The 16,152-nt window shown below is 36.8% G+C and overlaps 1 protein-coding gene across 1 annotated transcript; it reads left to right on the top strand.

The window, feature by feature from the left end:
• The first annotated feature begins 12,836 nt into the window (after window positions 1–12,836).
• Window positions 12,837–15,612, top strand: LOC115927976 (lactadherin-like). Its single transcript, XM_030994408.1, has 3 exons — window positions 12,837–12,972; window positions 13,901–14,229; window positions 15,445–15,612. The coding sequence occupies exons 1-3, from the start codon at window positions 12,837–12,839 to the stop codon at window positions 15,610–15,612; spliced, it is 633 nt and encodes a 210-aa protein (XP_030850268.1).
• The last annotated feature ends 540 nt before the right edge of the window (window positions 15,613–16,152 follow it).

Here is a 16,152-nt window from a genome sequence, read left to right as displayed (position 1 = left end):
TAAGATAATTTCTGGTCGGGCGCTTATTTTGTTTTGCAGAAGAACCCCTGGCCCAGAGCCTTTCGAGAGATTCGGGAGGTCTATTGGAGTTTCCGAAATTATACTAATGGTCCTCACGGAAAAGTAGGCCAGACGACAAAGTTGTGTTGTTAGTAAATAGACCCTAGATTTAGCCTACAGGCTCACCCTTTTGACAGAAAGGATGTTATCACAGGACAACGATGACCTTTATTCGTTCCCGAAAGTAACAATTTAAAAGTTGTACTAAATTTGAGTCAATGAATATGGGCCTAGTTCATATTTCAAAAGATATACTCATTTAGCTTTGTTGTGTAAAACAAGATTTACAATCCTGATTTTCTGAATATTCAAGCCCCACTGTACTACTTGTAGCTACTTGCTCCCTCTATCTAGAACACAATGCCCAATCGGTGACCATTGGTCCCCCATGATCATCTTTTCTTATGTTAATTGAGAGCTGAGTAGATGAGATAGCCACCTGTCATTGACCACGCTGTGTGGTCTAATCCCTCCTGGCCAAACTAGTACAGCCGGCCTTTAAAATGCACCTCAACGTTAATTCTCAATAGAACGATAACCATTTTATTCGTGTCGTCGGCCTATACCGCAGGACAAATAAATCCGAAATAATTTATGATGCCATATCTACGAGGAAACAATTAACAAAACTGAGTTTCCTGATAATTTGGGATTGTTGCCAGCCAAATCAATGCTCCCGCACATTTTTACTTGATTTCTCGACGTGTCTTATAAAAGAAAAAGAAAGGCACATTAAGCTATCCATGTGACAGCAATAACCTAGGCTTGTTAAATACAACTTTGTTGGTTGTTCTCATATTATATTCTGCATCTTCTTTAACCTATTTTTTTCTTCAAAATAACTTAATATATTTTATTTGCAATCATTGAAGGGAAGAACTGAATCGTCATTAAACTTGAAACACAGTGGTGGGATCAATATAATACAACAATAGAATTCTCCTCTCTCACATGGTACAACCGTAAGCCTACTGTATAATTATTGCTTACTCAGAATATCATAAAATATAGATCATTCAATGTACATAGTTCCGTCAATTGTAGATAGACTCTCTATAAATCATGTTCAAGTGAAGTACCTGAATACCTTTTTTGTTTACATGTCTCCTCACGACACATAACATAAACTATACTGTTTTTCGTCCTTCTCCAACAACAGTAAAAAACGATCGCAAAACGTTTGAATATACATAAATTTATCCTATTCAGACCTGCACATGATGGTATTACGAAAATTGCTGATCTTGACTCAACTTACCTGGCACCAATGGTCTGACGAACCTGCCAAGAAAACCACAGCAAGAACATTAGCTGCAGCTGGGAACCAAAACATAAAAACCAATGCATAGGTGATCTTTTGGTAGGTCCCAAACTCTCCTAGAGTTAGAAGTATATCATCAAAAGCCATTTCATTTATCGGAGAAGAGTGGAGTATACGATATGGTATAGCGAAAACTGTGCTTCAAAGCGTGCTCACAAACGGTATATATCAGTCTGTGTGCATGCGCAATCGATACGTTTGGTATAATGGTTGGATCTGCGTCATGAAGATAATACAAAGCAAAATAAAAATAAAAACAAGGTGGATACACAAAAGGAAAGTATGTCTGTAAACACTACGTGATATCCCCCCCCTCCCACTCCGGGGTCGAAGGGACCGCATTCATGTTCCCAAGCATGTAATGAAAACACAAAGTCCGACCCGAGAATTGTAAAAAAAAAAAGGGGGGTGTATTTGACTTTTCACCCGGAAATTTCTCTTAAAAGGTTTTTTTTCTCTCTATCTTTGGATTCCTTAGAAATTCCTTGTTCATCAAATATGGAAAGATTTCAAAATTAAATTTGAATAAAAATAAAATATATCGTGCACTGAGTGTTGAAGATTTTTAATAGCCTGTCATATGTTCTATTTTCGTGCAAAAACGGTTGGAAAAAGTCAAAACGGGTTGGAGAAATTTACTGTTAGAGGGTGGCGCACAGTGGATTTTTTTTGGTGTTAGTACAGTAGAAGGAATATAATAAGTAAAAATCCATACAAAAATTACGCAGTTTTTTCATCAACCCTCATCAGTGTTACCGAGTCACTTTAAGCCAGATTAATGTTGTTATGTTGTTCGATAACATCATTCACTTTGATTTGTTTGGAGATTTATCTTATTAATGAAACAGTGTAAAATATAGTCGGCAAACAGCGTCAATATTAAATGTAAGTTCTTCTCATATCAATCATATGTCTGGAAACAATTATTTGCCCATTGTTGTATATTGTATTACATTTTAGTTACGATGAATTTAAATTGTTATGCAATGTTCAGGTTTGCCAGGGTTATTTATTAAGTTGCTCGATAACATCACTCAGTTTGATTTGATTGTAGATATATCTCATTAATGAAACAGCGTTAAGGCTATATAGTCTCAAAAAACCTACACCATTAAACTTCAAGCTCCCTCACACATGATATATTGCGACATTTTCAAGCCTACTTATTACTTGAAGTTAATGTATATACAAACGACAACAGCTTCAATATTAAATGTTAGTTCTTCTCACTTAAATAATTGGTCTGGAAACAATAATTTGCTCATTGCAATTTTCAGGTTTCCCAGGTTTAGTTAGCAGAATCATCATCAACTTCAGGTGGCGCTGTAAAGCGCTGCTGTGGCCTTCACGAGAGCACGCCATGCAACTCTTTCACCTGACATTTGTGTTGCACCTTTCATTCCTTGTCAAGACACTTTCTTGATATCATCAGTCCAAGATATTGGTGGACGACCTCTTACCCAGTCCTTCGACTGCTCATTGCAGTATTTGCTTCTCAATACCTTCAGATCTCCTAACAATGTGCCCAAAATATTAAGTTTTCTTTCCATGATTCCCCCTTCTGATGGTCAAGTCTGTTCCAATCTTTTCCAGGACCCACACATTTGTCTTTTTATCTTTCCATGACACCTTTAACAGCCTCCTGTAGCACCACATTTCAAAGGCATCCACTCTCTTTCTGTCATTCTTTGTCATGGCCCAGGACTCACTTCCGTAAGTAGCAATAGAGAAAGAAGTTGCTTGAAGTAGACGAACCTTCAGACTGAGAGATAGGCCTCGGCTCTTCTAGATGTGGGACATATTCTGTTATGTTGATCTTGCCATTGCCATCCTTCTTCTGATCTATGTGGTGCTCTCTCCTTTGTTATTGATAATTGAACCCAAGTACTCAAACCGATTTACTACTTCAATCTTATTCCCAGCTACGGTGAAGTCAGTGTTATCATAATCTCTATCGACAACCATTATTTTTGTCTTTTTGGTGTTTAGAAGAAGGACTTTCTCTTCACTTGCCTGTTTGATGCGATTCAATAAATCAATCAGCTCCTCCCTGCTGCTGCGAACAAGAGTGGTGTCATCAGCATACCTTAGATACGTGATCTTTTTACCTCCAAACTTAACTCCCCCTTTGAATCCTTCCAGAGCATTTCTCATAATGTCCTCAGAGTAAATATTAAAAAGGTTAGGAGACAGTATACAGCCTTGACGTACTCCCCTGCCAATTCCAAACCATTTAGTATTGCCGTTACTGGTTCTCACTGTTGCTTCTTGGTCATGATAGAGGTTTTTGATCAGTTCGATGATGTGACTTGGGAACCCCATCTTTGCCATTGTATTCCACAAATGAGAGTGGCTCACACAGTCAAATGCTTTGCTATGCAGTTTGATTTTCATTCTTCTGCTAATCACCTTCAGAAGTATTTAGCTTGCATGAGAAATCAAGCTGATCGTTCGGTGATTTGCACATTCTTTCAGATCTCCCTTCTTTGGCAATGGTATAAAAACAGCTCTACACCAGCCTTGGGTCACTCCCTACTATTCCAGATATTGCAACAGAGACGCCACATCAGGTCAGTATACCTTCTTCACCTGTCACCTTCGAAGCCAAGTCGTGCGCTAGTGCCCTTTGGTAAGGCATTAATCCTCATTACCAGGTCCCTCGGAGAGGACCTAAAGCCGTCGTCCGTCTCGTTGCTCACTTACAAGCATTTATGCTTTCTTAGCAGTCAGGTAAAAATAACCTCCAACCAAAAGGCTGATGGCCGGGTGCCTACCCCTGGACCCCAGGTCGGTAGCACGGTTAGATGCTTCAACCGCATCGACCTACTGCGACACAAAGCGTTATTCAGCCCCCCCCCCTCCCGTACAGGCCATTGATTATACCATTTTCATATTTTAAAACTATCTGTTTATGTTGTTGATGTTTTTTGTTGAATTTATTCAAACTCATTACACTTTAAAAATTCAGAAATGTATGTACATTATGATGATTCATTTTCAATTCTTCTCTAAAAATATAAAAGTTACTGGAAAATGATTTCATTGACATTAATGTTTAAATGATCTGTATTTTTACTTTAATGATTAAATGATTTATAAATTCGTTTGCAAGCCTTGGTTCAAATTAAGCACAAGTCCAGGCTTTTTCGTCCGTATTGTCGACAGTGCAGGCACAACTTGTGACTACATTTCCACATTTATTTTCATTAAAATTATTTGTTTAATCGTAAATTCCTTTATTTAAAATTGAGTTAAATGTTTCATTGTGTATGTAATAATTCGGTAAAGAACAAGTTCCTACCAAGCAGTGAACATTAATTTTGGAGTTGCTTAAAGGCATCGTTTAGCAATGTTTATTCTGAGATCATGAGATGTATGGCCCTACGTGCCGTGGTAGCAGTGTCTGTGATAATGTGTAATATTGAAGCCCTAAACAAATTGCGCTTCAGAATTATCAATATTGATGTACATCAATGAAGTTTAATGAATACAATACAATATACAATACAATTATGAAGTGCCTCAAAAAAGTAAAAATCTTTGAGTGTACTGTTTTACCATACTTATTTTCCCCAATAGACTGTAGAGTTATAAAAACCAATTAGAAAACGGTTTTTGAAATTTCGATTTCTGACCATAAATATCTTGATAATCAGACAGGCGATCGGCTTGTAAAAGTCACGGGATCCCTGACCGACTTGAAGGTTTATAATCAGGATTGCAGCATGAGCTGAATCCAGGATTTTTGTTTAATATCTGAGGCAAAGAAACCGAATTCCTTTAAGAAATTATTTATTTATTATTTAGTTATTGGTGATGATGATGAATTGAGGCAACTCAAAATATTGTGATTATTCCTCTGACAAATAATGTGTAAACGTGGTCTTTGAAATGACATGAGACTAAATGACAACTTTGTTCCTAGTTCTGAGTTTTAAAGCCCATCTGTACTAGTTTGACTAGGAGGGATTAGACCACCCAGGAAGGTCACTGACAGGTGGCTATCTCATCAACTCAGCTCTCAATTAACATAAGAAGAAGAGGATCATGGGGGACCAATGGTCTCCAATTAATCATTGTTTTCTATATAGAGGGAGCAAGTAGCTACAAGTAGTATGGTGGGCCTTTAAACGCACAATTCTCATCCTGACTTTCCATTACATTGCTTTTACCCCCCACAACCGCCCCCCTTGCATCCCCTCCCTCTCTCTCTCTCTTTCTCTCTATCTCACACACACGTACGCCCACACACACACACGCCATTGTACATAAACACTCATCGCCCGCGTTCGAGAGTGGCTCATTTCAGATCAATCGGATAGATCTATGTAGAATCGGGTAAATATCTTGCTGAGTAATTAATTGACAGTTCCTACCAGGCATTTGACCCGTTCAACGTGTTCTTAGTAAGCGGTGCACTGCTTTGAAAAGAGGAGTATTCCTGAAACTTCAACTGTGATTCAACATCTAACGCTGATTGTTGAATTTCAGGGGTTTACACGCTTGATGCAAGAGAAAGATATCTGTCCGTGAATATATAACTGGAAGATGTGTCCGCTTTGTTTATCAAAATAAGACAGGTACGTACGATTATTTACACGTTGGAGACTTTATCAAAGAAAAGTAATTTACAGCCACATGTATAACAAGGCTTTATTCACGTTGAATGTTCTGTTCATATTAATTTTAGCAATTGTTTGGAATTTCACAAGAGCTTAGATGTACAAGAAACTTTGCTTTTACTTAAATTTATATAGAACCTATATTTTCAAAGAATTTTTGGAAGGGAATTTGTTTAGTTGAAAGAATTTATTCCTGATAAGCAGATTTTTCGTAAAATATCTGTTATGCAATTCAATTCAACTCGTTTCAATTCAAAGTAACATTTATTTGTGGAATACGGCGTACATGTACTTTTTATGAGCATATATGTTTAGGGGAAAGAATTTTCTAATCAGGTGAAGTGTTAAAATGAAATCCAACCTTGATAACAACTACTCTAGAAGAAAGCATAAAAAATCAGAGAAGAAGACTGAGGAAAGTTTGAATAAAATTGGACCAAAGTGAGAAAGTTATTAATTTTTGAAAATTGTAATCACTATAGGTATAGGGACCTCAAATTAGCGAAATTGGTAAAGCTTTTGTGATTTTGAGGCGGACAGTTTTCTCATTTCTTCCAACACATAAAATGACTAAAGTTTCATGTTTTCTAAATGAAATATTTAGGAGGGTCTTTTTCCTTTACATGACCTATAATAATTAGCTATCAATAATATATTTTGAGAAGTACCCCAAGGGAGAAGGCACTTAAAAAAAGAAAAAATGTTTCTTTACTGAGACAAACGGGAGAGTTATCCCAAAGAGATACCAGCTAGTATCTCTTTGGTTATCCGCGACTGTGTCACATTCAACTGAACTAATTATCAATGTCACATGTGGATAGACTTAGTGATCTTATATTTCAAACGATCTCGGTCCGGTTTATTTCGAGCTTTCGCCATTCTGTTTCTCTATTTATCCTGATAACAAACCAATAACTTATTACAAAGGTTGGATTGCCCAATAAGTAAAAATACACGTACACGTGGAGGTGCATGCGCCCTGCTGCTCATAAATGTAACTTTTAAAATATTCTGATATCTAAGAAAGGGGAACTTAGTCTCAACAAATATGTTTATATTTCTTGTTAATTTTGTTGTTATTTTCACAGTGTCACGTGGTGACCAGTTTCGTCATGTTTGTGTTAGTGTTCACGTTGCATATGATTCTACTTCAGGAACAGGTAGGAACCGTAATGTTATGTATATATATATATATTATGTAGTTACTAACGAAACGGGGAATAAATATTCAGGTCTATTTCAGGCAATTTTTTTAATTTCTTGTCTTGATTAAGTAGAAAATGTAATTTAATGAAGTGAAACATAGGAGAATACAACAAATACATTACCAGTAAAAAAAAAAAAAAAATCCTAGTAAAAATATAATCATCGACTTTCCTGATTCATTAAAAAAAATAAAAGTTGCTCAAAAATGTCTAAGCCAATTCATATTAAGCAGTTCTTCCTTTATTAACTTCGTTTCTTGTCCTTTTTTTTCTTGTCCCTTTTCAAATGATTCATTCAGAATTATATGGCTGGTGTCTTCTTTATATTCAGAAACTAAGAAACATTTTACTATTTTATTGAAAATTTACAGCTTTTGCCGCTGAACAACCCTGTGCTATCAAGATTATGTGCCCATCGAAGACGTTGGAAAGTGGGGAGGTTATACAATTAGTCTTAAAGGAGGTCATAACTTCAGGCGTACCAAGTGTATTTAATGTACCCTCGAAGGTATCAAGATGGCACCACTGTTTGATACCAGGTGAGCCGTAGGTTTGGTACAACATCACTCCAACAGCACTTCATTCCTTAATCCATATCAAGTTTATTTGATTTTTCATAGGAGTTATCAAAAAGGTGGTTTTGTTCAATACTGGGAAAGAATTGTAATGGTTATTATAACCTCATTCATTCCATGTATATTCGGTCTTATCTTTTGACTTGTCTAAAGTTCACTTATTTGCAATATCGGGTAAGATACTCTAACAAAATGAAAGTACAACTGCACATCAGGATAAATTAAAGCATTAATTTTAGTCACACATTCATTCATTTATAAATCATGTTGACCTTTTCTTTATATATTCTGTTATATGTATGCACCAGCCAATGTGGAGAGACTCTAGACAGAAATTTTAAATTCTTTTTGGTGATCCTCAGTGCTAAATATCATTATGTTAATGTTATATAATTTTGTCAAACTTGTGATGTTTTGTATGTTATCATCTTCCCTGGAAATAAAATAAATTAATAAATAAATAAGACCTAGGTCAATTTGCATTCTAGTAACGAATTTATAAAAAAAAAAGAAGCTTGTTATCATACACGGGAAAACAAGTCGTAGATATTTTGGATATTTTCTTTTTTTAACTAGAAAGACGCAATAACACAGACGATCTATATCTGAGACAATTGATTACAGTTATTCTGACACTGAATTTACAATAGTTACATGGTTATACAATATAGTCAAGGACAATTCCTTGTCAGTCTACACATCTTTCTCAGATAACCTTACCAACGTGCTAACCCAAGTGGTCCTGTAAGCTAAATACATATCTATCCACAAATTATAATAGTATTTCGTATGGAAAAGCCATTTGACGGAGCTTGTAAACAACGCTTCCCACTTCATTGGCCGGCCTTCATTTGAATCTATTATTTAGGTATGCCAACTTTTCAATTTTTACTTTACAAATATCGCCAACAATAGACCGGTATACTAAAATTGTAAGTATAATTCTTGAACAACAGTTATTTTGGACCACTCTAAAGCTTGCCAGGCATGGTAACAAATAATGCATGCTAAGTGGATTTCATTGATGCTGTTAAGCATAGCGGATCAATCAAATATAAATAATGGTCACCAGCAGCTCTTGGGAAAAAAGAGAAACTGGGACACTGTTTCCCACTCAAAAGCTGACGAGAGTATTGATACATCTGTTAGACTCTTTGTGAATGCGTTAAGTTATTATCTTGTTGTAATAGGCTCCCATAATTCCATCATTTTGAACAATCTGACTGATTTTTTTTCTGTTCCCACGTTCTGTTCTATAATCGTAGAGTTTTCAGTTTCAATATTAACCATTCGGTCAACATATCCTTGCCTAAGCCAGTAAGCTGGAGTAAAAGGTAGATTAATTGTCCATCGGTCAAATCAAATAACAAATAGACTCACCCGAAGGATTATTATTAAATCATTACCGATACTCCCTACCCCACCCCCCCCCCCCCCGAAAAAAAATGTTTTGAATGGGCTAAAAAGGGGGTTGGTCATTCTATACAAGTTAGGTACTCAGAAAGTCTTTTTCTGTGAAACACGTAAATAAATAAACACAACTTTGAACCGGTAAGGTATGTCTTGTTTTGTAAACGCTCGTTCATTTCAAATAAACAAAAAGCATAGATATGACTTAAAGGTATAGGCCAGTTCTGGTCATGCGAATGCATTGCGAAAGAAACATTGTGGAATCGATCAGAAAAGGTTGATGATCTAGCATACGGGTGGCAACCTTTTAAAGCTCGCGGGCCACAGCTAACGATTGGCATAACTTGGCGGGCCGTGTAGGTAGTCTTACCCCCCATCTCCCCACACACACCCACACACTCATGCAATACGTGTCCACACCTGCAATTTAGCAAAAACCGTCGTACCAAGCGGAAAGCGTTTTAAGCTTCGAGAAAACTATGGCATTTCAAACATATTCCTCGCTTCACAACATTTGTATATTTACAAACGTTACTGCGTGCGGAAATTACAAACTGAAATTAAGTAATGAGAGGGAATTAGAGGTGTTTTGTATCAACCACGTAACGAGTCAATAAGTTTTTAATGGTGAAAACAATTTACGGAAATAGAGATAGCTGTGTATAATTTTGTTTACCCTATTTCATCGCCGCTTTGCGGGCCGCACCAGAAGAGCTCGCTGGCCGCAAGTTGGCCACCCGTGATCTAGCATATAAGTATTAGTGTGTACTGCAAGGTTTTGGAATCATCAAAATTATAAGAAATTTTGCCCAGTCTTGGTAAAGTTGCAGGCACTGTACACAGAATGATGTGTATGGGACTACGTGATATCTATCCAGTCCGGATGATTTCCCAAATATATCAATTAGTAGGCGGTTTCCCGGTAAAATTTGTATCATCACGTATTAGTCAAAACATATTCTTTTACATGATTGGTAATAAGAGCATCAATTTCATTTTTTGAGAGGGGGGCGTTTCCAAAACTGGTCTATACCTTTAACACTGTAAAAACAAGCGACGAAGGGGATGGGGTATCTATAGCAGAATTAGATGGATTTTCATTTCGAGGAATGAATCTCTTTCCAGAGGATAGTCCGGTTCGTCAATAATTGAAAGGTTGCTCTTTGAAAAACTAGAAATACTACTCATTCTGTGAAGACGAAACGAATTACAATTTTGCCCCTCCTGATGGCAAGGTCTGGATGAGCGCAGCTTAGGAAACAAAGGTGGAATAAACTTTTAGAAAATAAGTCGGTGTGAATGTCATAATTTTGCATTTTATTGCATTTCCTTTTCAGAAGAGCGAAAATCTCATTAAAAAGAATAAATGCTTTTTGCAGTTTTCATTTTTCTTTATGGAGGGGGACGAGTGAAGGTTATACATTAATGATTATAATGAATGGCGTAATGTAGCTTTCAAGTTTCTCAGAGCTCCCAGATATTCAATTTAAAAACAAATTAGTTTCATTGTTACAACATGAGAGAGTCTCGGGAAAAAAAAAACGTTGTACTTCGTTGGATGACGTGTTTCATGTCTTTTTCTTCTTTTGCACTGTACTATCATTTTGATATGTCACACCTCACTTATATGTGTTTGTTTTGTACGTAATGTTGTATGGGTATAGTTACATGTACATGCCTAGAAATATAAAATACAATTTATTTACTGCGAAAAAAATGTTATAAAGTTTAAGACATCAAAGTGTCAGTTTCAAGTCATCAAGTAATGGCGTCCAGTTAATAACTTGTTACATGCATATTGTGTGGTGTAATTTCAGCGTGTTTATCGAACCCCTGTCAAAATGGAGGAACCTGTGAGGAAACAGATAAGGGGTTTACCTGCACTTGCCTGGATAGCTACTATGGAGACAGGTGCGAACACGGTAAGAGGAGGAGATTAATTACATGAGAAAGAGAGAGAAAGAGAGAAAGAGAGTCACAGAGCGAGTGACATATAAACAAATATAAACAGAGACAGAGAAAGAGACAGGGAACGAGACGCACCGAATGAGCGATTGAGAGATACGGGGAGAGACAGAGAGACAGAGAGCCGGACAGAGACAGAGAGAGAGAGAGAGAGAGAAAGAAAGAAAAAGAGAGGGGGATAACTCCACAACAACAACCTTTGGAAACTTTTTTAATAAGTTCAAGAGCTTACGTGTGGTACTGTATTCGTAACTTAACTGCCCTCCATGACTTTAAATTTGCTCTTAAAACCCATCTCTTTCTATTCAGTGCTATTTAATTATTTCAATGTAGCGTAATAATTTGTGTTGTTTTAGTTAACTTTATTTTAGTTAAGAAAGTGATATGTTTGTGATTGTTATATGTACAGCGCCATGAGCGTCAGAGCCTGGCGGATACCGGCGCTATATAAATATCCATATTATTATAATTATCATTAATAACTCTCATACGAATGGTCCGGGGATCAATCCTTGGTCGGTCCTGACATTTTTGCAACAGGATCATTACAATTTGTATTTTTGCTCAATTCATTGCATGAAGACTCCTTCGTCCAGTCCGTGAGACTAGTCGGTGGAAGTAAAAGTGAAGGAAGAGTAGTTATCACATCTCGTTCTCGCCCTACAACCAACATGTTAATCCATCAATTAAACTGGTCCAGGAATGCTTCACGGTTGGTCTGCAAGTATCTAGGATATGACGGTAAATGCTTTATTAAGTTTACAGTCCTGTATTCTCTCCATATACACTGTTGATCATAAAGTTGGAATATTTTTTTTTACCCCAGTTTATGGAATTATTTTGACAACGATTTATTCCTAATAGATCTAGATAACAGTATACATTCTCAGATTTTATTGAAAAATAATTGCCAGTGTTTTTTTTTTTCGTGAATGATAAAGCATGTGTACGCTGCTATGCTTATCAACTAGGGGACCTACGCCCTTAAGTCATAAAGGACAATAATGAGGAATAATGCCCCACAAAAGGGCACTAATATAGCACATCGACGAGGTTTTGATCCTGGGGCCTCACAGTTACGAGGCCATTGCTTTTTCACTGAAACATGACTGTACGCAGCGGGGCTAGGGTAGGGGGCAGTTCCCACAAATAAAAAAGAAAAAGAAAATGCAACAAATTTTCCAATAATTCCGGTCCCCAACATTAAAAAATCCTCTGTACGGCTATGCATTATGGCTCAAGGCATCTGCACACAGAATATTTTTTTCTGTTGGGGACTGGGGGGGAATTCAATGAATTATTGATAATCTATTGCATTTTGTGTGTGTGTGTCGATGTGCTGTGGGGCATTAATCCTCATTACTGTCATTTATGACTTAAGGGCGTAGGTCTCCTAGTGAGATGCATCTAATGTAATTCAAATATCGGTCCTGGGTTTTATGTAACATTTTTATCACTATGTTATATGTATTTCCTTGAATAAAGATGAATAAACAATGACCAGAATTCATCAATATCTTTGAGGATTTAAGACAATTACATATAATTAAGACAAATCATAACTAGAGTTTGAAGTGCAAACATATTTTTTTCTAATTGATCTTTCATATTTTTTGTTCTTCCTTATTATATGCAAAAAGATGTATATGCGACAGTGGGAGGAGATCTCTTCGAGATTATGTCCTTAGATAATAATTCTGAGGCTGTGACTGTGAGATGCCCTGTCGATGTGACTAGCATTACTGACTGCTGGTACGAAGAGAGGGCGGCGATCAATCCTAGGGAGGAGAGTATAGCTGTTGTTTGCTGTACTGGTAAGTGTTTCAGAATAATGGGAGTGTGCTGACTAGGAGACTTGAAATAGATGAAGTCACAACATATATTAGCTTCAGCTAATACGACAGGAAACGGCAAACCAAAATTTGTTTTGCTGCATCATAATATAATATGTATCAACGAATATCTAATTGCAATTATATTTTACATACCGAATTATAGATTTGATTGGTTTCATTTCATACAGACATCTTTCACTATAACAAGATGAAACTTCGAAAATCTAATTAACGAAAAGGTTTGGAAATACCCTTTAAAGGGAATTTATTTGGGTTCCGTCAAATATTTTTCTCAAGAAATTCTCAATGTTAAAGCCATGGAAATTCAGAAAGACATGGGCATTATCTACAACTGCACATTCAAAACATCTCTTATCTATAGTTTTAAAAAAATTGACTAAAACCCTTTTGTGTAGTTTTGAAGCGTCAGACATCACAGAATCAAGACACTCTGTTTATTTTACTGTGCATCCTTAATGAATTGCCACTTATTATCATTAGTTGAGACTCTCCATCTATAACCTCCTCGTTATTCGGCACGTACTGTTCATTTTAGGTTCGTAATAAAATTTACAGGGATTCTGAACACCTAAAAAAAAGACGGTGCTCAGACATTTTCTTAGGCGACAATTGTTCATAGCTTCAATTTGTCAAAGATATATTCTTTAAAAACACGACCTTGTCTAAGATAACGTTTAACGATAGAAAACTGAGACCCTACATTAAACTTTCCATGTTAAATTTTTAGAAATGTTTAAGATTTAGTAAAAAAAAAAAATAATAATGATAAATACGGGCCATAGGTTTAAGAATACGGTTTAATAGGGATTAAGGTAATGTTGAGGGTCAGTGTAGGGGTAAGGTAAAGCGTTCTGAGTTTTAAAGACATGTGATTGTTTGTTAACAGTGAACATGTGTACCACACCTCGTGGTAGTCCAGTCGGTCTAGAAAGCGGTAAGGTTCCCAACAGCGCTATTTCTATCTCGAGTAGGTACAATTATAAGTTGGGTAAACCAAAAGCCCGTCTGAACAGTCCTTCTGCGTGGGTCCCCAAAGATGATGACGAAGACCCCTGGCTTCAGATCAAATTCAACTCCGCCTATGTAATCACCGCCATCTTGACGCAAGGCAGAGCAGATAGTCCAGACCAGTGGGTGACATCGTACATAGTTTCATCCAGTATGGACGGAGCATCTTGGACCCACTACCAGGATATCAACACCAACACAGTCAAGGTATTAACACTTGGTTTGCTTTCCTGGCCTTTCTGCAACACAGTGGTTTAGCAAAATCACCCTTGTCCGATCGTGATTGGTTGTCTTAAGGCAAATTTATTCAAAAAAGCTTTTTGATGATTAACTTAACTTAACTTAACTCTTTTCACATTGATGTGTATTTCATTTGTATTGTAACTTGTAGGTTTATTTGCACGTTTTTGTTTTGTAACAACATTCCAAAACGGGTATAGATCTTGCCCAGGAAACAATTGAATAATCATGAAGCCTTCGGTACGTCTATCCAATGATAAATACAACGTGACACAGTAAGATTATTTGAGGCATATCAATAGTTTAAATCCCAATGCAATAAATGATTATAATCAGTGGCTTAGGGGGCACGTGCTAACCCCCCCCCCCCCCCGTCTGCCCCCATACAGCCACGACACTGAGTATAAATATAACATATCCATAAATGAAATCCCCTATAAAGAATTCACTTCGTTATTGGATGTTTATTATTCCACCCTTATATCATCTTATTATTTTAGAGAGAGAGAGAGGGAGGGACGAGAAAGATATTACTCAGAAACACAGAAAATTATACAGAAAATTGGATGTGTACGTCGGAAGTTGTTAGAAAGTAGTAAAAAATGTGCAAACCCCATTAAAATCTAACTGACAGAAACAACAACATTTTTTAAATCTTGTCGGAAACATTAAATGTGTCCTGATCACAAATTGCTGTGTTAATGTTTTATATTTAAAAACCTAACTGCCTAATAGTATAGCGAAAAATAGAAAACATATGACGTGATGAGGATCTAGAATAAAGAATAAAAGAAAGCTGATAAAAACCTATCCACGTTTTGATTATTCGTTCACTTAAAATGACATTTTATTATCAAGAATTGTGTCAACCGACACACGGAAAGTTATAAGAATATAAGGGTCTTATAAAGGTCAACGATATAGGTTATTCAATGACATCAATATGTACAGAAAAGGTGGCAATATGTGCAAATGAAGATTTGTCTCTATCATAGTGTTAAAATGTGAAGAAATGAACAGTGAACAATTTTCACAGATGTATTACAAATGAGTAGTAGCAAAGAAAGAAAGGAACAAATATTTCAAAAGTAACATAACTAGTTTGATCATTTGATATTTGAAATTTAACGCTTCAAACTCAAGTTAATCTCATTATCCTATGGTTGTATTTATCTCGTTTAGGTCTACACAGGAAACTACGACCCAAATAGTTTTGTGGTGCACACCATCTTTGAGCCGATCGAATGCCGATTCTTTCGTATCTATCCAAAGACGGCCAATAATGTACACCGGTCCCTCAGGCTTGAGCTCACTGGCTATGGACCTCTCAATGACTTAATAGGTGGGTAAGGCTACATCCTTAAAAAGACCCAGCAGCAAAAGAAGGACTGGAATAATAATAATGTCTTCTTATTCAAGCCAATCCAAATGGTACATGTATTTGATGAAACGCCTTTCCTTGCAGTTATAGAGCGCTTCGCACATTGATCCACGTGTTTGGGCCACTTAAACAAGGACATATCACTTGTTTAATCCCTCACGTCATGCTGTGGCGCTCATGGATTTGCGCGTCGACATAATGCACTGCTACGTGTGACGTCTTTTTAAGGACTTGTATAGCGCATAATACGTCATGAAATAACATCTCTATGCGCTTCCAAAGAGCTTCGGAAATTATTACCCTAGCTTTAGCTCCGGCAGCCTGATCAGTGCACAGTGCATTTCAAAGAATAATCCTACCAGGTACCCATTGACCTCACCTGGGTTGAGTGTGGCAAGTGTAGATCAATGTCTTGCCAAAGGAAATTACTGCAGGGGCGGTACTCGAACCGCCGACCTTGTGATCGACAATCCGGTGACGTATCCACTCGACCACAACACCTCTACAAG

This window comes from Strongylocentrotus purpuratus, unplaced genomic scaffold, assembly GCF_000002235.5.
Source record: "Strongylocentrotus purpuratus isolate Spur 01 unplaced genomic scaffold, Spur_5.0 spur5_scaffold_21, whole genome shotgun sequence".
NCBI lineage: Eukaryota > Metazoa > Echinodermata > Echinoidea > Camarodonta > Strongylocentrotidae > Strongylocentrotus > Strongylocentrotus purpuratus.
Note: the sequence above shows the minus strand (reverse complement) of the source record. Positions and strands in the feature narration are given on the sequence as shown.